The 27,115-nt window shown below is 39.6% G+C and overlaps 1 protein-coding gene across 1 annotated transcript; it reads right to left on the bottom strand.

The window, feature by feature from the left end:
- Nucleotides 1-11: 11 nt before the first annotated feature.
- On the bottom strand, nt 12-26,620 carry slc15a2 (solute carrier family 15 member 2). The gene is made up of 23 exons (XM_034286959.1): nt 25,821-26,620; nt 25,279-25,322; nt 20,101-20,188; nt 19,405-19,546; nt 19,170-19,262; nt 18,646-18,745; nt 18,174-18,264; nt 18,001-18,078; nt 17,028-17,110; nt 16,753-16,836; nt 16,469-16,558; nt 9,178-9,222; nt 8,956-8,991; nt 8,624-8,712; nt 8,036-8,117; nt 7,271-7,396; nt 6,704-6,868; nt 6,506-6,552; nt 6,241-6,348; nt 4,563-4,659; nt 4,281-4,424; nt 2,689-2,793; nt 12-1,229 (listed from the first exon to the last, which is right to left on the bottom strand). The coding sequence occupies exons 1-23, from the start codon at nt 25,834-25,836 to the stop codon at nt 999-1,001; spliced, it is 2,184 nt and encodes a 727-aa protein (XP_034142850.1). The 5' UTR covers nt 25,837-26,620; the 3' UTR covers nt 12-998.
- Nucleotides 26,621-27,115: the final 495 nt, after the last annotated feature.

Below are 27,115 nucleotides of genomic sequence, written 5' to 3'. Positions count from 1 at the left end.
TTCAACTTGAGAAATGTACACCTTTTAATTTAGAACAGTGAAGCGAGTACATGATTCGAAAGAGGAGGCTTATGGCACTGTTTTATTGTGGCTTAGTCAAGTATAACTGAACTTCAGTCTACATCTGGATTTGTCTCAGTGGTCAATAAAAAAAGGGATGTGCTTTTCACAATGCTCTGTTCATCTGTTTTGAAATGGATTCTTATGCTGGTAGTTTGTCATTAACTTAAAATGTTTTTGACTTTTGAAAAAAAAAAAATAATAATAATCAAATGGGAAACCAAGTAATTTAATTATGTACAGTACAATTCTGTCACTACATAAATCCACAAAAGTATATATTTTGCTTCACAGTTTTTGAACAATGTTCTGTGTTGTAATCAATAGACTGGTTTCAGTTCTGTGTTTTGTAATCAATGGTCTGGTTTCACTCTCACACATTGTGAGGTGCCTGCGTTAAAGTGCAAACCCTGGTTAGTTCATAAGTCACCACAGACAGGGTCTGGAAAACCAAATGAATGAAATAAAAATACACTCAATCTCCATTCACCAGATCTTAAAAGGTCCGTAGAAGGCATCTAGATTTAGATGTAGAATAATTTTTTTAGGAACTGTAATTACAAACATCTTGGTTTAAAAAAATGCTAAACATAATAGAAAAACTATTTTTGATCTAAAGGGTAAGAAGCAGTAAATTTCAAAGACCGTCTAATTAGGAGGAAAGCATACATTCATGATGTAATTGAATTAGACTTTATGTAATGTCTAAAACTGGAAATCGTCCCACCTCCTGAATCTAAGTGTTTGACATGGGAGACGGGAGTAACTCTCAATGCAGAAGAGAGAGCCATCTGATTTAATCACAATATCAACTTTCATATGAACGATTTGGACTGCTTTCCTTTGATTTACAAATGTTTCAAAAAGTTCCACGAAAGGGGCATGCAAGTCTATTGAAGGGAGAAAAAGCGTCAATGATTCTGAATTCAGTCAGCATGCTACATCGCTGTGTTCTTTATTCCTGACTTCAAGTACGTAGAGTCACCCGCCTGTTCCATGTGTTCTTTCTTGTCCTTCTTCAGGCTGTCATCATCCTCGCCATCGACTGTTTTGTCTTGGAACAGCTTGTCTAGCTCTTCGGGATCTACGTACTTGTAGAAATAAGCCATGATGGAGAAAATGATGCAGACCGCCACAAGCAGACCAGCAAAAAGCAGAAACTCCATCCACTGGGAATTAGAAGTCAACGTTAAAACGTTTAACAATGTCTCAAGAAAAACTGAAAATGACAGAGTAATACAGTTACAGTTGTGCTAAAAAATTTGTAAAGAAAACATGAGTGAGCAGGCAAAATACGTCTTTCACATTAAACTGTAGGTCATAACAGAATGGCACAATCATAAAACAAAACATGGCAACAAAGAAAAAAATTAACTGACCCCTGTTCAAAAGTCTGCATACCCTTAATTCTTAATACTGTGTACTGCCCCCTTCAGCATCAATGACACCGTTGCAGTGTTTTGTAATATGAGGCCCCAAATTCTTGCAGGTAGTATAGCTGCCCATTGAACTTGGCAAAATGCCTCCAGGTCACGCAAAGTCTTTGGTCGTCTTGCATGAACCGCACATTTGAGATCTCCCCAGAGAGGCTCGATGATATTAAGGTCAGGAGACTGTGATGGCCACTCCAGAACCTTCACCTTTTTCTGCTGTAACCACTGGAGGGTAAACTTGGCTTTGTGCTTAGGGTCATTGTCGTGCTGGAAAGTCCAAGAGCGTCCCATTCACAGCTTTCGTGCAGAAGAATACAAATTGTCTGCTAGTATTTTCTGATTACATGCTGCATTCATTTTGCCATCAATTTTCACCAGATTCCCTGTGCCTTTAGAACATGGTCGGGGATATTGTAACTGGGCTGTAACCATCGTATTGTGATCCCTGAAACAACCACATTGTCTTTTTCCAGAGCAGCCTGTATTTCCCCTGAGGTGACCTGTGGGTTTTATTTGTATCCCAAACAATTCTTCTGGCAGTTTTGGTTGAAATCTTTCTAGGTATAGCTGACATTAGCTTGGTATCAAGAGATCCCCACATTTTTTCTTAATAAGTGATTGAACAGCATTGTCTGGCATTTGCAAGGCTGTGGATATCTTTTTATATCATTTTCAATCTTTATACGGTTCCATTACCTTGTTACGCAGGTCTGCTCCCCATGGCTCAGTATCTAGCCTGCTCAGTGCATCCACATGAGAGCTAACAAACTCATTGACTATTTATACAAACACTAAATGTAATTTATAAAGCTACAGGTGTGGGAAATTCACCTTTAATGGCCATTTTCACCTGTGTGTGTCACCTTGTTTGTCTGTAACATTCAAGGGTATGTAAACTTTTGATCAGGGCCATTTGGGTGATTTCTGATATCATTATGATTTAAAAAGGAGCCAAAAACCTATGTGATAATAAATGGCTTCATATGATTACTATCCTTATATAAAAGTTATTTTTTGCATGTTCAGTCATATTTCCAAAATCAATGCCAAAATGTCACAATTTCTGCCAGGGTATGCAAACTTATGAACTGTTTTTCTGGTTACCTTCTAGGAGACCATTTCAGTCGTTTTATCCAATCAATCTATGGTTTCCAAAAAACCCAGTGAAAACGACCCTTTTAGTACTGAAACTTACCTGATTCAAACCGGCCCCCTCTGCGACGATTAGCACAATGACATTACCAAAGGCTACAGTCAGTAGCCAGCCTGCCTGCAGCACTGACTTCATATTAGCCGGAGCCTGTGTTAAAGTATAGAGATGTTAATCTTTAAGAGAAGGCCAGGGCAATAGTACTGATCAGACGCCTCTGGGAGGTAATAACGGTGACAAAAATATTTTCAACAGTATTCTCTCCTGGTAAAGGAGACTTCAGACTTCCAAATAACCCACCACTAGCTATATACCCCCTAGAGACATCATATAGATCTGAAATCAAGGTTGGTTTGAAAGTGAGAAAAGGATCTCGGCAGTTTATTAAGAGGTATGATGAAGGTTGGATGACCGAAAGCGAATACATATTAATGCAATTTTTAATGTGTCTGGCCTCAGGAGGAACCCAGCGCCCACTGCACCAGCGTAAGGTCTGATGAGGGGTCTGAGGTGTTCATCCCAGTACCTTAACAGCAGTCAGGGTACCATTGTCTGGCTGGCTGGCTGACCCTTAAATAGCGTAGTGGTTAGAGAAGCAGACTTGTGAACTATAGGTCCCGAGTTCGTATCTCCTCGCAGGTGAAGCGAAGTATGCATTGTGAATTATTCCGTATTTGGGCGAAAACCTCGCTGGGTGAAACTGTATACGGTTATATTGCAACTGTTTCTGGCATGGAATAGTTCATCTTCAGTCTCGCTAGCAATTGCTCAATTCTTATGATTATTCCTAGGAAGTTAGTAGATACTAGTAAGCCTATTACTGGCTAATAAGCTGTTAAAACGGCCAGTGGCAAAAGAAACACAGTTCATAGATGCTATTTCTGGTGGAGGTAATAGGCTTAAGACCTTAGTTCGAATTTATTGAGAGCAACTACATTTATTAATTATTTCTGGTAGATTCCACGATTCTCTCGTCTTTTCACTTGATGAAAAAGTTAGTTATCGTTGACTTTATTGATAGTTATTGTATAAATGACATTCACGAATGAAAGACAAAAGTATGTTGTTTTGTCATGAAAGAAAAAAATAAGTTCTTATGCCATGAAATGAAATAGCTTTGGCAGACTCGCTCGCAATTACTCAACTCTTATGACTATTCCAGTAAGTTAGTAGATACCGGTAAAGCTTATTACTGGCTAATACGCTGTTAAAACGGCCAGTGGCGAACGTCATACATAGACGCTATTGGAGGTGGAGGTAAACTTAGTAAGAAATCAAAAGGGGTTTGAGCAATAATCTAACAACTTTCTTCTGATTTCTTCACCTCGAATTGTCTTTCTAGCCTCTTATTGGCACCTTTGGTCCTCATATTGACAGACACCTATTACAGACTCCAAAGGCAAACACAAAACCTAAAGACTAGACAATAACAGTGTAGTCAGGACTAAACAATAACAGCTAGGTTAAAAGATGTTAATCAATGTTTTAACCTTATGACAATGCTTAGATTTCAAATCCAAACCTTTGGAAAAAATTATTTTAAAAAAGCATACTGTCCCAATAATTTAGCAATATATGAAGGCAGATTAAGTGTTTTAATCAATCACTCCTGACCTGTGAGTAAGAGAACAACTTACCTGTGAGTAGGAGAACTCAAGGCCTGTGATGGAGAACATGACTTCACCTGCTGTGATCAGGATATACTGAGGGATCTGCCAGGTGATGTGAATGTTATTGGCCACCACATCCACCATCTTTTTGGGAACAATCCCTACAGAGCCCTGGAAAAAAGTAGAGGCGGTTGTTAGTACTGTATGCCAAGGCCGGTTTCTGACAATGTAGTAATGCAATGTGGGTTCAGTTCCTCCTGGGATCCCATACAGTGTACTAGGTTTCTAGGTCTGCGGGTACCAACTCACATTTGTGAGAATGATAGTGTACGAGGCCCCAAAGTCAAGCAGACCCAGGTTGATGAAGGAGACTTGCGAGCCGGATGAACACCGGACTTTTGTGTACCTGTGAGAGATGGGATGGGTGCAGGATTTAGTGAGGGCATGGTGAAAGTTATCCGCGGATACTGTTTGAGCTACGACCTCGTCCTACCCTCAAACTGGTCCTCAACTTGAAAACAGACGATTATCTTCAGCTCAACTCTAAGGAAGTCTGAAGAAGGAGGTACCTTGCCTCTTGAACGTCTTGCTGTTTAGATCTTGTTATCTCAGTCATGTCAACAAGGATTTACAGTCTGGCTAGCAACCCTGAAATCCCATGCCTAAACTCCCTCACTTTATTTAGCTTAGGCGTGAATAAGGATTAATTAGGCTAGAATCCTCAGTCCAAATCCTCACCTAGAACCCTACTAGTGCAATTATCTGGGTGTTGGTTCTATTATACCCAGAAAGCCTGGCATTTATTTTTGACAACTGACCAGATTAAAAAATCCTCATTCCACATGCAGGTAAAACGACATGCACATAGGATGACACAGGTAAAACGACATGCACATAGGATGACACAGGTAAAACGACATGCACATAGGATGACACAGGTAAAACGACATGCACATAGGATGACACAGGTAAAACGACATGCACATAGGATGACACAGGTAAAACAACATGCCCACAAAATGACAAATAAAGATGGCGACATACACATTGGATAACACAAAAAAACATTTAGTCAACATTCAATTAGCAGAAAGTTACGGTATTTTTTTAAAATTTTTCTTGCATTTTACTTTCTAATCCACTACCAATGCAGTTATTTACATAATACCAAAACACGAGAAGCACCTTATTTTAATAACAAGAAAACAGGGTTACACTTTATGTTGAGAGGGTTAAGGTTAGATGTTCTAAGTTTAGGTTAAGGTTAGGATTGCTAGATTGTTAAAATGTTACTGACAGTCAGTAGATTATCTGTCGTGTCTACAGAAACACTTCTGGGACTCTCAAAATAAAATGTCACCGAAAAAAGATCTTGTCTAATAAAACCACATCAAGTCCCATGCTTCATTTTGTCTTAATTGAAAGGCACTGGCGTAGTGAACCCATGAGACAGAACTTGAGTTCACCCCTTGTTTTTTATTAGTACTGAACTCAGATATTCCTGGGAAGTCCTCTTATCCTTCCAGGTTACTTCATCAGATCTTAAGTGGTCCAAATTGTCTCTGAATACCGTGCTGACTCCGCTTATACTACAGGGTTATTCCCCAGGAACTGTCCACATCCATTCCGACTCATCTAGGCTGTGTACCTCTGTGCATGTGAACGTTCTTGTTTAATTATCCGTGTAAGTGTATGCATGTGTGAGTGTGTGTTTTCCTTTTCAAACCATCAGTGAGTGTGTAATTCTCTGTTCCTTCTTTCTCTGTCCATACAAAATGTCTACTCCAGTGTTTGACAGAGAGAATGTCTAACACATTTGCGACAATAGTGAATACTGTCAAAGATGCTACTGTGTATCAGTCAACAGATTTTTTATTTGGGAAAATTGAGGTACATACTTGATTTTATATTTTATCAGAGAACTGGGGTTATATACTTGATCATTTGTTATGTAGAACTCCAATAGAACAGAAATATGGTTACTAACTTGTTTCTTATCACACTCTTGTTAGGCGATATTCCATAGTCACCAGCAACATAAAAGTCCACATCTCCCACTGTTATGTTCATGGCCTCACTCAGTGTGTTGATGAACCTGTCAGAAACAGTGTGGAAATGTAAATGCCTGAACTCCAACACATTTATAATGCTGGGATGCAAAGGTGGTAATCTGATTGATCAATAGCTGGGATTCATGGGGGACACAAGATAATTCATATATTCTTTCCTGAATTCAAACAAAATATGATTACCTCAGGTGGGCTTCCATTTTTTTACTTTTAATTATGTTGTCTGATGCCTATGTTGTGAAGAAATTATAATACAGAAAACAGAAGGTCATTAAATTTGCAAATGAAAAAACACTGCAGAAGGTTACTGGTTGAGAAAGTTATGATCATTCAATAACCATTGTAATCTTTATGGTGTTTCAGTTAAGACTTCAGACTCACTAGCTGGCACACTACCCCAGATCCACTGCTGTGCAGGATGAGTGAGTAGGCTTTCTGCTCTCTGAAGCTCTGGACACACTCTGAGGTGTTTTTGTTTTGGATGATCCGCATACTGACATTTTTGCTGGATCCCCCTAGCTGAAGATGCTGGTATGATGGCGGGTCCTGATCAATGAAGACAGGGGGACAGTATTGACAGGCTTCATGTTCAGATATTAATGTTTTAGTCTTTTAGTTGGCGCACTTATCTAGGGCGACTTACAGTAGTGAGTACATATATTTCCAACCTGGTCCCCGGTGGGAATCAAACCTACAACCTTTGGCGTTGCAAGCGCCAGGCTCTACCAGCTGAGCACCGATATAATAGCTATACCTTAGAACACACTACTTAAATATTATGTTGTCATTCTATTAGAAGTCCTGTAAATAGATTTAAAACATCATAGTACATCGTTAGCAGCTCAAGTTAGCTATGGACGTTTGTAAATAGTTAGGTTACAGTAAAACAGCACTTTCTGTATTATCCAGTAATTTGCTTTACAGTTGTAAAAACTCTGCCAACCTTACTTCATAGGATTTGATTGGCTGTGAGAAGAGGTTACTCCCACTGATGTCCAATTGGATGTCACTTTCAGCTAGATTATAGACCTGCAGGAGACATTGTCCACGAGGCGCTGGCTCAACCACCGTTTTCTACCAGAAACAAAGGGAGGGAGGGACATCAGTAGACAGCTAAGCAGAGGGGTCTGTCTGTGTCACATCATTTAGTTCCAATCACTGAGAAGACTGCCATATCACACTGTCTTGCTGGGGGTCTTGTAATGCTGTAAGAATCAACTCTGGACTGTTAAACCAGTTCCAATCCATTTTAGACCTGGGACAACAGATGGGTGCAATAAATGAGGACGCAGAACAGAAAACATGTAGGCTCCGGACATAGTAAGTTAAGAGTTGAGTATCCCTGCTGTAACTTTTGATAACTAGTGAAGCTCTGCTGAACTGCAGAAACAATGACTTGACATTGGGGTCGTATATGCTAGGTCTTACCATTACATTGACCTCCACCAATAACCTGACATTGGGGTCGTATATGCTAGGTCTTACCATTACATTGACCTCCACCAATGACCTGACATTGGGGTCGTATATGCTAGGTCTTACCATAACATTGACCTCCACCAATGACCTGACATTGGGGTCGTATATGCTAGGTCTTACCATAACATTGACCTCCACCAATAACCTGACATTGGGGTCGTATATGCTAGGTCTTACCATTACATTGACCTCCACCAATGACCTGACATTGGGGTCGTATATGCTAGGTCTTACCATTACATTGACCTCCACCAAGGTGGCTGCACCAAAAGCCAGCGCTGCCAAGATCATACCGACAGCCATCTTCTTCAGTGGTCTGAGGGGATACACAGACAGCATCAGGTACACTCCTAAACACAATGTGTGTAAGCAAGCTATTGTAACTACACAGTAACACCAGGTTTCTCCTCTCAAGCATTATGTATCTGAGCAGTTGTTTTACAACTTCGAGGCACTTTGCACAACATCGTTTCTCTGTATCTTTCACCAATCTTGATGACACAATAAGATCACTAGCTTTGATATCTTCCCATGATATCTTTCCATGGGGATGGATATGGGCGTGTAAGCCACAGGATGTTTGTTGTTGCACCATATTCCGTGGTTCCTCATTAGAGGACGATTGAGCACTGCGTTTAGAAACGGGCTCAGTCAGCAAATGTAGCACTGTTTCTGTCTCTAGAAGTGCATTGGAAACCACAAGGTCCCTCCCTTATGCTCTCTCTTCAATGAGCTTTGGGGGAAGAGCAAGGCATTGAGGACAGAAGGATGGGGGAAGCAAGGATATGGCTGCTAGTGTTCAGACACATAAGATCCACTTACGTGAGATTGATCCGGCACAGGCCTATGAGTGGGTACACAACCACGTCAAAGATGGGCACAAACAAGAGGATCAGAAGAGCATTTAACATCTGAAATAACAAGGAAGAAAACAAGTCAAAGACAGATACAAACCAGAGTGTCAACTGTGTTCAACACAGAGCAGCAGTGATTTTACTGGAGACAATGAGATAAAGAGCCTCAGTTACAGTACAGTGATCAAAAGCAGTTACTAATTATTTAGTACTACTGGTTTATGGTTAAATTTACAATTGAGGGATCAGAGAAATAGCAGTAACTCATTATGTTGGTAAAGAGCGACGCGCTGCAGGTACCTGCATTTGATCCGGTTTCAAAACGAATGTTGATCCCTGCAACATACGCATATCACAATAAGATCTATTTCAGATTACAGTCAATGATAATAAAACAATGCAACATTTTATGAAATCATAAATATTGTATGATTAGATTTTATCACAGGTTAAAAGCACATTGCTAAGGCACTGCAAAAGGGATAAAAAGAACTTGTGACAGTGATTCACTGTGAGACTTACAAAGGCCATATTCATTCGGGTGGCCTGTAGAGTCCAGCGGGATCCCTACAAACAAAGATGGATGAATTTATTACAGTTTATCACTGCCTGAAGCAATTTATTCAATGAGAATGGTTAGCGGTTTCATTATCATCATTCCATTTAATGGCATAGCCAGACCACATATTCATCAAAGATGTCATTTACTTCTGGCATGCCAGCTATAAGAAATGCTTAATATGTTGGCTAGAAACAACATACATTTAAAACTAAGATGGTTGTTAGGATGTACAGTACCAATCAAAAGTTTGGACACCTATTCATTCAAGGGTATTTCCTTATTGTTACGATTTTCGATCTGTTTAGTGTTAAACAGATCAAAATTTGCCACCTGCAATGCATTTTTATGAGGCACCTTATAAAAATGTAATTTGTGGAATTTCTTTCCTTCTTAAAGTGTTTGAGACAATCAGTTGTGTTGTGACAAGGTAGCGTTGGTATACAGAAGACCATCATCATGTCTGTACTGCAGTAGTTCATATTAGGGCAAGAACAGCTCAAAAAAGAGAGTAAAGAGTGATGACATTTCATCATTACAATAAGACACAAAGGACACCTCAGATTGCAGCGCAAATAAATGCCAAGTAATAGACACATAAACATCAACTGTTCAGAGGAGACTCCAGGAATCAGGGCTTTATCGTCAAATTTCTGCAAAGAAACCATTACTGAAGGACACAAATAATAATAAGACTTGCTTGGGCTGAGAAGCATGACAAATGACAATAGATTAGTGGAAATCAAATTTTTGTGTCTCTGTGCGAACCGGAGTGGGTGGATGGTTAATCTCCATATGTGTGGTTCCCACCGTGAAGCATGGAGGAGGTGTGATGGTGTGGGGATGCTTTGCAAATGAGACTGATTTACAACTCAACCAGCATGGCTACCACAGAATTCTGCAGTGATACGCCATCCAATCTGGTTTGCACTTAATGGGACTATCATTTGACAAAGTAGGTGTGATGGTGCTGCATAAGATGACCTGGCCCGCACAGTCGCCTGAACTCAATTGAGATGGTTTGGGATGAGTTGGGCTGCAGAGTGAAGGAAAAGCAGCCAACAAGTGCTCAGCATATGTGGGAAATCCTTCAAGCATTCCAGGTGACCACCCTATAAAGCCAGTTGAGAGATTGCCAAGAGTGTGCAAAGATGTCATCGAGGCAAGAGTGGGTACTTTGAAGAATCGAAAATACACAAGTATCTTGATTTGTTTTACACCATTGTGGTTCCTACATGATTCCATTCAATAAAAGTGGTAAATCTTAAAAAATAAAAAATAAAATACTTTCATAAGTAGTTCTGTCCAAACTTTTCACTGGTAATGCAGTTCTACTTAGTTTTAATCAGGGGGTCGATTTGACCGGGGCACGGCAGTGCTGAGCCCCCAGCACCTTCCGTCCAAAAGAGAGACAGATGTGGCTAAGCTTTGCTCAAAAAGAGAAGACAGCTCATGTAGCAAAAATCATATTATTGAATTGAGTTATTGAGGTATTCTGAGCTGTAAGACCCTCACAATATATTAAAATACAAATCACATGACAAACTAAGGAAAATTAAAGGCCAATAAAACTACACATATTCACACCCATGTGGAATATTATTGCAAGAATATTTGCAAATTTACTTGAAAACAGTTATTAGTTGAATGTAGTCCACCTGTGTGCAGTAAAGGAGTTTCACTTAATTTCAGGTTAAATACATCGGTCTCTGGGAAGTCCCACATTTGGTTTGTACAATTGCCTTGAAAGAATATTCAAAGCAAATCCAAAATAATAATCTTCATGAAGCATCAACCAGGGCTAGGAAATAAGGCATTTCCAAGGCATTAAATGTCCCCTGGAGCACAGTAAAACAATTATTAAGAAATGAAAAGAATATGGTACTGTGAATCTGTGTAGAACAGGCTGCCTTCAAAAACTGAGTATCTGAGTGAGAAGGCCACTAGTCATGGAGGCCACCAAGATACTGGCGACACTACAAGGAGATACAGTCTCCCATGGCTGAGCTGGTTGAAGCTGTACCCTGCAACAACAGCCTGGGTGAACCACAAAAGTGTCCAAAACAATATTACTAACATCAAATGTCAGCTAGACTTTGCCAAAAGGCATGTGGGAAAATACTATTTGGTGGGATGAGACCAAAATATAGCAAGCCTAACACCGCCCATCTTACTGAGAACACCATGCCTATTGTGAGGCACAGTGGATGTAATGAAACAAGGCAAAATGGATGTGGCAAAGTACAGAGACAAAAAAATGTCTGCAAAAGACCTGGGACTTGGGAGAAGATTCATCCCCAAGCAGGACAATGACCCCAAACTTACAGCCGAACTAACTACAGTGGATATAAAAAGTCTACACACTCCTGTTAAAATGCATTATTTTTGTGATGTAAAAGAATAAGACCAAGATAAATCATGTCAGAACATTTTCCACTTTTAATGTGATCTATAATGTGAACAATTCAATTGAAAAACAAACTGAAATCTTCGAGGGGGAAAAATTAAAATGAAAAACCTTATAGTTGCATCTCAGAGCAAAAGCCATGGTCCGCACAGAGCTTGCAAAGCATCAGAAGGATCTCATTGTTGAAAGACATCAGTCAGGAGAAGGGTACAAAATAATTTCCAAAGCATTTGATATACCATGGAACACAGTGAAGACAGTCATCATCAAGTGGAGAAAATATGGCACAACAGAGACATTTCCAAGAACTGGACGTCCCTCCAAATTTGATGAAAATATGAGAATAAAACTGGTCAGGGAGGCTTCCAAGAGGCCTACAGCAACATTAAAGGAACTGCAAGAATTTCTGGCAAGTACTGGCTGTGTGCTACATGTGACAACAATCCTATGGGGTAGGATGGCAAGACGGAAGCCTTTTCTTAAAAAGAAAAACATCCAAGCCCGGCTGAAGTTTGCAAAAACAAACATCAAGTCCCCAAAAAGCACGTGGGAAAATGTTTTATGGTCTGATGAAACAAAGGTTGAACTTTTTGGCCATAATTCCAAATGGTATGTTTGGCGCAAAAACAACTCTGCACATCACCCAAAGAAAACCATACCCACGAAGCATGGTGGTGGCAGCATCATGCTTTGAGGCTGTTTTTCTTCAGCTGGAACCGGGGCCTTAGTCAGTGTGGAGGCAATTATGAACAGTTCCGTGTACCAGGCAATTTTGGCACAAAACCTTCAGGGGTCCGTTAGAAAACTGAAGATGAAGAGGAAGTTCACTTTTCAGCACGACAACGACCCAAAGCACACATCCAAATCCACAAAAGCATGGCTTCACCAGAAGAAGATAAACGTTTTGGAAGGGCCCAGCCAGAGCCCTGTGGGATGTTGCCACTCAAGATGTGCCATGCTAATAGACTCCTACCCCAAAAGAATGAGTGCTTTAATAAAATCAAAAGGTGCTTCAACAAAGTATTAGTTTAAGGGTGTGCACATTTATGCAACCAGATTATTGGGAGTTTTTTATTTAAAAGGTTTTCCCCTCAAAGATTTCAATTTGTTTTTCAATTGAATTGTTCACGTTATAGGTCACATTGAAGGTGAAAAAGGTTCTGACACAATTTATCTTTGTCTCATTAATTAACATCACAAGAACTTGTGTAAACTTTTTATATCCACTGTATATATAGCATTTGAATACTATTTGTTGCTGCTGCTCTATTTACATATATGTCCCTCTGTTTCTGTGTGCTAGACCAAATGTAATGCATCAGTTTAGATCATTTCAACAGACACTGCCAGGCAGAACTAAGAGAGACATAGATTGCAATGTGCCCACTGATAACGTACTGGGCTAAGCGATCGCTAAATTCCCCCATAATCGTAAAACATCCCCAAAGTCTTTATTTTGGTTATAACATAGAGACTTTTCTTAGACTAAGTATTTCTTCTGCATCTCTCCTTGCAAATGCAACCACCAATATCCGGTGTAAAGCCCTTTAATTCTATACTGTCTTTACTTATTCAATTATATACATTTTTTTATTTGTTGACTCATTGGAATAATATGTAAACCTTGGCAAATCCAGTTCCACCAGTAGAGACATGGTCTAACCGCAGCCAGAGGTGCTCAACCAAATATTGACTATAGGGGGTGAATACAGTGGGTATAAAATGTCACTACTCTCTTTCAAAATGTTCACGTTTTGTTGCAATTCATCCTGAAATTAAAAGACAAAATAATTTTTCCAGCTAAATTTACAAACAATAACCCACAATACCCAAGTGATTTAAAAAGAAAATGGATTACAACAGTAATTACAACAATGAAATACCTTATTTGGATAAGTGAACATCCCCCTGAGCTAATACCTTTGCTTAAATTACAGCCATGAGTCTCTTTGAATACTGTGAGGTATGTGCCCACTCCACGTCCCCGTGCACGCCACCTGTCATCTGCCTCAAGGTCACTCCCTGAATCCCAGACTCCCACTCCACCTGAACACCGCATTCTTCCCAACTCACAATCACCAGAATACTAAGCACCTGTTGTCACCTACCTGTTCCTTTGTTTGTCACAGTATTTAGGTCAGTCTCACACACCAGTCTGATTGTGAGGTATTGTTTTGTGCTTTACTAATCCGTTAGTAGCGTTTGTTATTTTCTCTACTAGAGAATATATTTACCCATCCTAGAATTTATTAATTCTGTGAATGACCATTAATTAATTCTGTGAACGATCCTTCATAGTACTTTTTCTGTGTATGACCACTCAGCCATTTTTTTTTACCTTAGCCTACTCCCTTGTACCTTCGCTTGTGTTTTGGATGTCCTGTATTTTTAAACCCCAGCCTGTCCAATGACCATGGTTTATTGCCTGCTCATTCTGCCGTTTAATAAACTACACTGGGCACTCCGCAGTTGGAACCGTCAACACCTGCCTCTGTCCGGTATTGTTACAAATATGGCTCTACTAAATGCTTACTTTGCACACCTAGACTATCTTCATTGCAGAATTATTCAAGCTCAATCAAATTGCTCATGGACTGCATTCTTCAAATAATTCCACAGATTCTCCATGGGTTTTAGGTCAGGGTTCTAATTAGGCCACTCAAGGAAATTCACCTTCTTGTCCTTCAGCCACTGTTCGGTTGTTTTGGTGGTGTGCTTTGGGTCATTGTCATGTTGAAACATGAACCATCTTCCCATTTTCAACTTCCTGCCAGAGGGGTGCAGGTTCTTCTCAATAATCTATCCGTATTTTGCAAAATCCATTTTCTCTTCTAACCTGACACATGCTGAAGAGAAACACCCCCACAACAGAACGCAGTCACCGCAATGCTTTACTAGGAACTGTGTTCTTTGGATGGAAAGATGGATTGGTTTTTCACCAGACATATCGTTTTGCGTTCAGGCCAAAAAGGCCAATTTTGGTCTCGACTGACCACAGCACCTTTTGCCACTTGGCCATGGAATATAAAATGTGCTTTTTGGAAAAGCTCAAATGAGACTTGATGTAGCGGAATGTTTTTTTTCTAGCCAGATTTTTGGAGTGCTTCTGATATTGTGGTCACATCCACACACTGACCAGTCTTTTCCATAAAGGCCAGAAGCTGCTTCAAAGTTGCTAGCCACTGTTCAGTCTTCACCTTGCCTGTTTAACCAGTTTGGAGCTACGGCCTGATCTAAGTGTCTGAGTGGTACTATTAAACATTTTGAAAGGGGATGGTGACTTTCCATACCCACTGAAAGTATGCAATCAATTGTCTTCTGTTTTGTATTTTAATATACACTGTGTAAAATATAAATAAAAACATAACTCAATGATGCGCAAATAATGTATCCCTATATTTAGTGCCAATACAACTTATACAATTTTGACATTTTATAGTTTCTTGGAAAAATACATGCCCATTTGGAATTTGATGCCAGCAACAAGTGTAAAATAAAAATTTGGATAGGGGCATGTTTACCACTGTGTTGCATTACCTCTTCTTTTAACAATTCTCTGTAAGCGTTTCCTTTGCTGTATTTGTCATTTCATAACACGCCAAATGTTTTCAATGGGTGACAGGTCTGGACTGCAGGCGGGCCAGTTTAGACTCTTACTACAGTGCCATGCTGTTGTAATACGTGCAGAATGTGGTTTGGCATTGTCCTGCTGAAATATGCAAGGCCTTCCCTGAAAAAGACGTAATCTGGATGGTAGCATATGTTGCCTCAAAACCTTTATATATTGTTCAGCATTAATGGTGCCTTCACAGAAGTGCAAGTTACCCATCCCCTGTGCACTAATGCACCCTGATACCATCACAGATGCTGGCTTTTGCATTGTGTGCTGATAAGAAGATGGATGTTCCCTCTCCTATTCAGCCCGGAGGACGAGGCGTCCATGATTCCCAAAAATAATCTCACATTTTTATTTGTCAGACCACATGACAGTTTTTCATTTTGCCTCAGTCCATCTAAAATGAGCTCGGTCCCAGAGAAGGCGCTGGCGTTTCTGGATGTTGTTGATGTATGGTTTCTTCTTTGCGTGGTAGAGTTTTATCATGCATTTCTTGATGCTGCAACATACTTTTTTCACAGACAATTGTTTTCATAAGTGTTTCTGAGCCCATGCAATGATTATCACTATAGAATCGTATCTGGTTTTATTGCATTAGCCCCATTCATTATGATTTCATGATGTAAGAAATTATAATGTGGAAAAGTCCCAGGGAAGATACTTCTTGAGAGCCACTGTAAAGTGGTGAAACATGCGCAGGTAGCCAACAAGAGCGCCTCATTGGCATTCAGATGCAAACATCATGACTGATTGTGTTCTAAAAAGAGAGAAGGTATATGAGAAATCTTCATGGCACTAGGCCAACAGAGATGAAAAAGCTAGGCGAGTAAATTAATGTTTCTTGAAAGAGAAATCTTGTGGCAAAGGCTCATGGTCTGTCCTGACCTCTATTCAATATGTTCATCATTGGGCAAGCCAATTCCACTGGAATTCTAGAGGGGTACTCAACTCTTAACCTGAGAGGTCTGGAGCCTCCTGGTTATCTATGATCTGTTGTACCTCATAAATTGCACCCACCTGATATCCCATGTCTAAGTCCCTGTTAAGAGGGTTGCAATGAAAAAAAAGGATTACCCCTGACCTAGGCTATTGGTTGCATTCATTTGTATTAACACTTTTACACAGGCAGCCCAAAGTATTTCTTAAAGACATCTTAACAGCTGGGTTGGTGGTTACTGTTCTGGTGGGGAAGGACCAAGCCCATAGGATAACGAGTGTGTTTGGTCATTACCTGCTGGTCAAAAAGTGCCCAGAACATGGGCAGAGGGATGTAAAGCACCAGAACCCTCAGGACCATCTTAATCTCATGGATCAGACGTCTCTGTGGGTGCAAAGATGGGATAACAATCAGTATAGAACGCTATCAGGAGAGACATCAATTCAGACGTTAAGGACAACATTTTCTTATCTTTATACTGTTTTCTTATCTTATTCGGAAACATTGTAAAAACTCCATGGAGACTCTGTTATTCACTGGCATAATTAAAAAACATAGGCAACTGTTGATAATCATACCGGATACTTCTCCTCTGCCCAGTCTAGCCAGTGTTTCTTCTTAGAGTCAAACTCAGAACTCCTCCAGCGGTTCTTGATGGCCAACTTTTGGGAAAGAGCAGGAGTCAATCTAAAGTCATCAACCCAGGGACAGTTGTTTCTTTGAAATCGCAGAACGTAGGCCCAACGTAGAATCAAATCCGCAGTGTGCTGATCGGCAATGTTAACCATCAGAAAATACTTTCTACGGATATATGTTACACACAGAGAGAAACGGACAGAGACAGACGACTTACCCCAATGCACTTACAAACATCCGACAAGACATTCCCCTCAGGCGGACTCTTCTTGTACATTCCACTTCCAGAGATGAAAACAACTACACACAATTACAAAATGATAGTGTTAGCGACAACCCTACGACGTATTGTAGGGAATTCATAAACAGATGTATTTATTTCTTAACTTATTGAAAATGTATGTTGGCAATACAGTTTTATGGGTATGATGTATCCTCAGAGCAAGAGCAGCGTGTAAACATGAACACATTACCATGACACCTGACTTTACATATGTTCTCAATGCGTTCCCAAAGGGATTCTAAGTCAGTCCATTAAAGGAGTTCTTCCCCAGGGCTTTCAGCATTTCCACCCGGTTCATTGCCAAGGGTTTAAAGGTAAACAAGTTCTACTCATTCCCTGCTCTATTTGACAGAAATAAACAACTAGGCAAAAGACAGACAGTATTTTCATATGTTAACAAATGTGTCATCACTGTCCTGTTTGCATTGTCAATATAGCAGAAACATTTCAGAGACTATGTGGTTTGAAACAAAAGTACTTGATGCCAAAATCCTGTGGGTCTAACAGTTATGTTGTGTTCACCAGGCCTTAAGCACACATCTGTGCGCCTGCTGGTCGAATCTTTCATGCTGGCTGACTCTGAATCCCATTCCTCTAGATCCATATTGGATTTAGGATTCACCGCCTCTACCTGACTAATGCATGCACTAACAAAACAAACGCCATTTTCCAACACGAGAGTCCGCAGCTCCCCTGCCGGATCCCGTAATGGCAGCTTGATGTGTTGATAGTAGCTGAAGTTTGTGAGGTTTGTGCTGAATTCAAACCTTACTATACCCAGAAAGCAAGGTTATAATCTGGTAATGTTATAACATCAATTCAACCCATTTTACCCGGAGTTCTGCTTATATGTAGGCAACTGAAATTAGCATCCAAAGATGAGGTTGTGAAGGCTGTGGACACTGACCTAGAGCTATAACCATTAAAATGGCCGGAACGCCAAAGGCTAGAGCATAGCAGTCACCTCCAAAACACTTGACATCTCCTGCAGGAATAAGCACATTATAGTACAGTTTTATAGACATGTAGGCATTTCCCCTCATTCTTAAAGTTAGGGTTCCGGTAAATCTTGACACCAACCTCGCAATATTGGTGTGATGACCGTAGATAAGACACTCCCGGCATTAATGGACATGTAGAAAATGGAGAAGAATTTTCTCCTTTCAATTGTCTGAGGGAAGAATGATGTGAATACTGTTAAATACAACAACTGAATTCAGCGCTTTTATATTTAAAATAAGTTATTCTATTCCTGGCTAAATTTCAGAGTTTACTTTGTTATCTTCCACTATACCTCTTCGTGGTTGTAGCATTATAGTTCTAGTGTACAACCATGTTACACGATTCAGAAAATGCCACAGTTTAAACAACACAGCGGGATGTATTATTTCCATGTGTGTGAGTACCATCGTAATTCAAGGCTAAAACCTTGGTAAAAGACTATGTTGCAGTCTAAATGAAAGTAGTAAAAAAAATAACAATTAAGTAACGTCATAAGTTGGATTGAACAGTTTCTCACACATTAAAATGATAACGTGTTGTATTGTCTTACATGTTCTTCATCAAACTGGTCCCCTCCGAATGCGGCTACACAGGGCTTGATACCTCCAGTACCGAAGGCTATGAGGACCAGACCCAGCATAGACAGCGCTCTGGAACACACGCACACACATTACATCTCCTGCTACCTGAAAAGAGTCACTTTACAAAGAAATCCTTGGTTCACAAGACAGTAAAAGTGAAAACTGATTCTAGCCTATTGAAACAGACAGAGCAGTTCCAAACTACTTGAACCTCATTTTGATGGCTAATGATTGGTGATGATATACAGCGGTGGACAAAACAAAGAAAACATTGCATGGAAAAGAACTGTTATTTGGAAGTAATTACATCACAACTACAAACGCATAAGGTTGATTGCCAATTAGCGCTACAAACTGTATGTCTGTGGTCACTTTTGAACAGTGTGAGGTACTTTTTCCAGAATGTTTTCGGAGGAGCAAGGCCATTTTCAGTCGCCTGATCAGGTGACTGTCTCCCTTTTAGCTCTTAACCAATTAGCATCCGACTACTGACATGTGTACAGTGGAGTTCCCAACACTAGGAATGGCACCAACGGACTTGATGATGTGACCAAGAACATAGACAACCGAGAGGTAAATGATGGTCCTGTGAATGACATCACACAGTCACAATTAGTTTATTCCGGAACAACCATAGGACAGAGTTAATGACAACATAGATTGGCAAATAGATGAAAACACCATTAAATACAGTCTATTTCGCACTGAAAGACAGTAGCCCAACTCACCTAAACTTGCCCAGCCAGGAGTCAGCAATGAGAGCGCCCAGGACAGGGGTGAAATAGCAAAGGCTGGAAAAGGCATGGTACACTGCTGTGGACAGATTCTGGTCCCAGTGTAGGTAGTTGATGAAGTACAGTGTCAGCACCGCTACCCGGAAAACACAGTATGGAAGATCCATTATACAGAGAAATAGGTCCGTAAAACACCAGGATTGAAGTTCAAAAATAATTGCTTTTAGTAGTGTTGCGTACTCAATAATGAAGGCCTTAAAAAGAACTGAGCACAATCCAAATTCAACTACGCTTCTATGTTTTAAGTTATTATTACATTTTTATATACTTTATTAGATACTGAAAATGTTTTCAAGTGCTCCAAAAGGATGTAGGTCAGACAGACATAGGTCTAGATCATGTGAGAATGGTTAGGAGAATGGATACGTAGTGAACCCGCGGTCTAAATGACCTTGTTGACTTATTCTATTAGACACAGTGGGCATTTGCTGCATCTCTTTATTCCTCTTTCTAATGTAATTATTTCGGTTACCTACCTTCTGAAGACATAACAGAATGGTTAGTAACATATTATAATATATTCATAATATAACAGTGTCAGGATAACTGTTAATTATTAGATTTTAGTCTAATAATTAACAGCTATTTTTTCATTATTTTCTTTTTGAACATTCTTAATTAGTTGACTACCTTTCATGCCATAGTAGGAGAAGCGTTCACAGAACTCATTCACTACAATGAAGGAAATGCTGACTGGGTAGTTGGTCCCGCAGAGTTTCTAAGGAGAAGTGGGAGAGAGACAGTTATGCTGTGGTCTGTGCTGAAGCTATTACATCATAATCAGATGGGATAGGCTCCCGCATTCACCCTTTGTCTCCTTTCTAACCCATAACTCCTGAACTCTTAAAGGGACAGACACATCTAACATGGACATTGCATGGTTCATAATGTTTTATTACTGAGCAAGAGACAGCAAGTGTCCATCCCAATGGCATGCCGTATTTTTTTTTTTTTTACCAGGACCCATAGGGTCCTTTTTCAAGGTTTAATGGTCATGTGCTTAATAACCATGGGAAACAGAGCTGCTGGCACACCCCCTGATGACACTGATGTCACTTTCACCATTTGACACGCGTTGCATACCGTTTTGTGCTCGCCTATTATCAACACCCCTGATCAAAACAGATGTTAACGATTTGTGATCCACAACACAATTCTAGGATTGAAGCAGGCAATTGTAGTGCTGGATTCCAACTGGCAAAAACACATGAGATTACATATTTGCAAATATGCTGTGAAATGTCAGATTGAAATGGTAGCACAGCGGCTAGAAAGACAACACTGCTGCTAAAATTTCTGGAAATCCTGGGAACTTCGGCAGAGTTTTCTGCAAAGCTACCCACAAGGCATTAGCTTGCAAAGGAATGCCTAACTCCTATCAGAACCAGAATGTCTGACACAAAGATGGATATTTTATGTAATTGTTACAATCAATTCAGTAGTGGGTGCAAAATATATGTTTGACTAAATGATTGGATTACTTTAGACAAATGTATGTGTTTGATGTTTGTGTAGCTAAGATGAATCAATCATTCAATGAATCAATCATTCAATAAAAGGATAATAAAACAATTCCAAGATCTCAACCTGAGGCAGAGCATGCTGGGAACATTTTCATTTTAAACTTATAAACATTGAGTAAAAGTCAGTATAACAAACATTTTAAGTAATTGGGAAAATGTCTCTTAGTAGGAACATTTGAATAAGAAATACATTCGGTTTTACAGTACAGTTACATATTTCTTGCTCTGCTTCAAGTTGATATTTTGGAAAAGTTTTATTATCCTTTTTTGCATGTATTCTTACTGATTAATTCATCTTAGCTACACAAACATCAAACACATACATTTGTCTAAAGTAATGCAATCATTTAGTCAAACATATATTTTGCACCCACTACTGAAATGATTGTAGCAATTACATAAAATATCCATCTTTGTGTTAGACCTTCTGATGCTAATAGGAATTATGCATTCCTTTGCAAGCCAATGCCTTCTGGATAGCTTTGCAAAACTCTGCCTAAGTTCCCAGGATTTCCAGAAATCTTAGCGGAAGAGTTGATTTTAGTTTGAAATGTTTTTTTAAGCATGACTTATAGCCACTGTGCTAGGATTTCAATCTGACATTTCATAGAATATTTTGAGAGCATCTGAAATTAACTTGTGGTGGGGGGCTTACAGACTTCAAAATAAGGATTTATGAATATATTAAGTATTCACAGTTTAATAAACGTTGTCAAAGAATTGACAAAAGGAATAAATGTGGCATTAACAAATACAGTCATGGGTGGTAAGTCTAGAGTTCATTTAAAGGGCAATGCATATTGGGAAATAATTCTCTTCTATATTTTTATGTACAGTAAACTTAACTATTAAGTTCCAATACATTTTCATTTTTAAGTAATTACTCACTAAATTAAGTTACTTGACTTACATATTTTGATGTAATCAGTTTCCACAAAAGTTTTGAGTATTCCGAACTTATTAGGTTTTTACAGTGCATGTGATTACAACTCAATGTGAAGTCAAGGGGTTAACTTGTTTTTCGACCAAACATAATAATGGGGAAGACATGTGATCTAAGAGACTTGGACCATGGTGTGATTGTTGCTTTCAGACACAGTGGTTCCAGCATATTAGAAACAGCTGACCTCCTGGGATTTGCCACCTCTAAGTCTCTCAGGTTTACAGAGAATGGTGTAATAAACAAAAAGCATCCAATTCCTGGGGACCGCCCTGAATGTACAGTGGGGAGAACAAGTATTTGATACACAGCCGATTTTGCAGGTTTTCCCACTTACAAAGCTTTTTTAAGTAATTAATTTGCATTTTATTGCATGACATAAATATTTGATACATCAGAAAAGCAGAAATTAATATTTGGTACAGAAACCTTTGTTTGCAATTACAGAGATCATACGTTTCCTGTAGTTCTTGACCAGGTTTGCACACACTGCATCAGGGATTTTGGCCCACTCCTCCATACAGATCTTCTCCAGATCCTTCAGGTTTCAGGGCTTTCGCTGGGCAATACAGACATTCAGCTCTCTACAAAGATTTTCTATTGGGTTCAGGTCTGGAGACTGGCTAGGCCACTCCAGGACCTTGAGATGCTTCTTCCTTAGCTGACTTGGCTGTGTGTTTCGGGTCGTTGTCATGCTGGAAGACCCAGCCACGACCCATCTTCAATGCTCTTACTGAGGGAAGGAGGTTGTTGGCTTGCGATACATGGCCCCATCCATCCTCCCTTCAATACAGTGCAGTCGTCCTGTCCCCTTTGCAGAAAAGTATCCCCAAAGAATGATGTTTCCACCTCCATGCTTCACGGTTGGGATGGTTTTCTTGAGGTTGTACTCATCCTTCTTCTTCCTCCTCCAAACACGGCGAGTGGAGTTTAGACCAAAAAGCTCTATTTCAGACGGGCCTGGACTTCAGACGGGCCTGGACATGTGCTGGCTTGAGCAGGGGGACCTTGCATGCGCTGCAGGATTTTAATCCATGACGGCGTAGTGTGTTACTAATGGTTTTCTTTGAGACTGTGGTCCCAGCTCTCTTCAGGTCATTGACCAGGTCCTGCCGTGTTGTTCTGGGCTGATCCCTCACCTTCCTCATGATCATTGATGCCCCACGAGGTGAGATCTTGCATGGAGCCCCAGACCGAGGGAGATTGACCACCATCTTGAACTTCTTCCATTTTCTAATAATTGCACCACCAGTTGTTGCCTTCTCACCAAGCTTCTTGCCTATTGTCCTGTAGCCCATCCCAGCCTTGCGCAGGTCTACAATTTCATCCCTGATGTCCTTACACAGCTCTCTGGTCTTGGCCATTGTGGAGAGGTTGGTGTCTATTTGATTGAGTGTGTGAACAGGTCTCTTTTATACAGGTAACAAGTTCAAACAGGTGCAGTTAATACAGGTAATGAGTGGAGGAGAGGAGGGCTTCTTCAAGAAAGACTAACAGGTCTGTTAGAGCCAGAATTCATACTGGTTGGTAGGTGATCAAATACTTATGTCATGCAATAAAATGCAAATTAATTATTTAAAAATCATACAATGTGATTTTATGGATATTTGTTTTAGATTCCATCTCTCACATTTGAAGTGTACCTATGATAAAAAATTACAGACCTCTACATGCTTTGTAAGTAGAATAACCGGCAAAATCGGCAGTGTATGTCTTTTTGTCCTCTGCTTTTCATCTGGCATTTCCATTTTTCAGACGGTGGACACAAAGAAATGCCAGATCACAAGTTCCAAATTACAAATATGCCCGTGAAAAAATATTACTAGATTACTGTAGTTTGTATTTAAGCTTTTTTGACAGTTTATCTTCACCAGTGATGACACGTGTATACAGTGAATATAAAAAGTCTACACACCCCTGTTAAAATGCCAGAAGACAAAGATAAATCATGTCAGAACTTTTTCCCACTTTTAATGTGAACAATTCAATTGAAAAACAAACTGAAATCTTTGAGGGGGAAAAATGAAAAACCTTACAATAACCTGCTTACATAAGTGTGCACACCCTTATAACTGGGGATGTGGCTGTGTTCAGAATTAACCAATCACATTAAAACTCATGTTAAATAGAAGTCATTACACACTTGCCGTGTGTCTGCAGGTTTTTGGTTTTTCCTATAAATGGGTTCCCAGTTCACACCTACACAACCAGGTGAGGGTTGTGTAGGAAACTAACCAATTAGTAACCTAATTAGTCAATCAAGTACAAGGAGAGAGCGAAAACCTGCAGACACACAGCCCTCCGTGGAAGGGTGGCAAGACGGAAGCCTTTTCTTACAAAGAAAAACATCCAAGCCCAGCTGAAGTTTGCAATAACAAATATCAAGTTCCCCAAATGCATTTGGTAAAATGTGTTATGGTCTGATGAAACCAATGTTGAACTTTTTGGCCATAATTCCAAAAGGTATGTTTGGCACATTACCCAAAGAACAATATACCCAAAGTGAAGCATGGTGGTGGCAGCATCATGCTTTGGGGCTGTTTTTCTTCAGCTGGAACCAGGGCCTTAGTCAGGGTGGAGGGAATTATGAACAGTTCCAAATGCCAAGCAATTTTGGCACAAAACCTTCAGGTGTCCGTTAGAAAGATGAAGATGAAGAGAAAGTTCACCTTTCAGCACAACAATGTCCCAAAGCATACATCCAAATCCACAAAAGTGTGGCTTCACCAGAAGATTAATGTTTTGGAAAGGCCCAGCCAGAGCCCAGATCTGATTCCAGTTGAACATATGTGGGGTGATCTGAAGAGGGCTGTGCATTTGAGATGTCCTTGCAACCAGACAGATTTGGAGCGCTTTTGCAAAGAAGAGTGGGCAAATATTGCCACATGAAGATTTGCCATGCTAATAAACTCCTACCCAAAAACTCCTACGCAACCAGGTTATTGTGAATTTTTTCCCCTGAAAGATTTCAGTTTGTTTTTCAATTGAATTGTTCACGTTAGAAGTCACATTAAAGGTGGAAAAAAGTTCTGACATGATTTCTCTTTGTCTCATTCTTTTACATCATAATAACCTGGCATTTTAACAGGGGTGTGTAGACTTTATATCCACTGTATGAGGTAGGCAAAATAAGTAAACTTTAATCCCCTTTATCTCCTGAATGTTTTAAAATTCTGGTCCAAGTCACTTTCTGGTCACTTTTACAATGTGCAAATGAGCATGGAAAGTTTTGCTTAAATCAAAAGGGGTGCTTCATAGTACCACAAATCGATCTATTATTCCCGATATGCATGGCTCCACATGAGATGGTATCATGTATAATAATAACAATTTTTTAAATATTACCGGTGATTTACTCTTTCCATTTTCATGGATGTCCAACTCGTGCTCTATAAAGGAGTCAAAAAATACCAATGTTAGGGCATTGCAAAGAAAAACGTTTCCTATTGTTGCAAATTAATTGTAGTTTAGATTTGTTATTAGGCATTATTCCCTTAGTATTAAGTGGTTAATACTCATATTTCAACTAATAATAACAGGTCAAATAGGTCTAGAAACAGTCAAGACGCGACTTTTACATTAGACCCATTGCAATAGTGATGAGGTCTAAATACAATAACAGATGGAGTGGAATCAAGCCAAACACTGAATAGTAAACAATTACAGCAATTGGGGGAAAAAAACTATTAATTGGTTTACGTTTAATGGCATTTTGCTACATGCATCAAAACCAAGGAATGCATACTTTTTCACGAGCCTGAGTTGCAGAAGTTATCCACGCGTCATCTTTAACCTAAACACGATTCTATATCGTCCCTTTCTCAGCACAGTGTATCAAATAAAAATACATGTTTATATCCTTTATTTTTTTAAATTGCATGTGTTACCCTTTCGTTTTCCCATTTCTTCTTTTTTTTCTGGATTGCTTTTGTCACTCTAGTGTCGTATCGGTCTATGGACCCTCTGACCGGCGTCCAAGTCCGTCCCTCTTGTCGGTGTGAGCGCAGCAATGCAAAATCCAGCTCTCTAACATATGCTCAATCCGTCAGTTAATATTCCACTCCTGATCTATGAATTTGTGACTTCAATTACTGTTCACTAGTAATCTACAGATCCCCTCCTAAAACGAAGTCAATAGATAATCAGAATTTATGCTACTTTTCTTTTTAGAGAACACAGTAGACATTTCTTTCCATGGGATTTATATGTAAACAAGCCTCGGCAAATGCACAATAGCTTCCTTGTCTGCGGTTTTGAACCCGCAAACTTGGGCGTGGAATGCGTGTTTATATTAGCCTAAGTGATTACAGGCCGAGTCCATGATTTCGATTGGTGGATAGTAGTAGTTTTTCTTCATGTTGAATCGGATACCTACATTTCCAATTTTCTGGCACTTTGAATGGTGACATTTCGTTCTGGTTCTCGTGCTCTTCTGGGGTTATCAAAAAAAATTATATTATTTCTCCTTGCAGGCTATTGCACTGAGTTAAATTGCTGACAGTAATGGTTGAAAAGCCTAGTGCATTGTATACTGTCCACATTGTATTAGCTTTTAAGAGACCCCCCTGTGATGCTAATAGGTTTTGTTTGTCATTGTTAAGTATCCTGTTATGAATTCAATTAATTAATGGTCAGCATGTGCTATTCAAATTATCCTTCAACGTATTTTGATGCACCAATCTGGTGCCAGGGCCATCTCCTCTAAATGGGTACTTTTTTTTTTTTTTGTGGAATGTGGACTGACAGAGTTATGGAAAGCATCAGAGAGAGCGAGAGAAAGAGAACAAGGAGAGAAAGAGAGGGGAGAAAGAACTCTGGGCTGTTGAAAATGACAACTCATTCAAAAAAAGACCTATGAGTCTTCTGCGTTAGAATCACCTTTAATTGCTAAGTAAATGAACATATATTCAGGATTGTACTTGTAACAGATAGCGACAACCTACTTAAAATATATACATTAAGTTTACATGCAATTATACAAATTGGTGATTAGCTTTTAATTAGATATGAGCGATGGACAGTATAACATGGATTATATAGATAGTTAAATGGATTTACAGTTAATGTACACAAATTGAGTATAGTACATTTAGATGCAGGGAGATGGACAGGGTTGAAAATTCAGTTCAGAGCAGCTTTTTAGTTTTCAATCTGAAAGTGGCTGCATATGGTGAGTATAGTA

This window comes from Esox lucius, chromosome 16, assembly GCF_011004845.1.
Source record: "Esox lucius isolate fEsoLuc1 chromosome 16, fEsoLuc1.pri, whole genome shotgun sequence".
Taxonomy (NCBI): Eukaryota; Metazoa; Chordata; class Actinopteri; order Esociformes; family Esocidae; genus Esox; species Esox lucius.
This window is presented reverse-complemented; position numbering and strand designations above follow the sequence as displayed.

Coding starts and splice junctions, on each gene's coding strand:
- slc15a2 (XM_034286959.1), bottom strand. Junction 6,349..6,505: donor AAAATGGAAGCCCACCTGAG/GTAATCATATTT, acceptor TGTTTCTGACAG/GTTCATCAACACACTGAGTG. Junction 1,230..2,688: donor AGGGGGCCGGTTTGAATCAG/GTAAGTTTCAGT, acceptor TCTAATTCCCAG/TGGATGGAGTTTCTGCTTTT.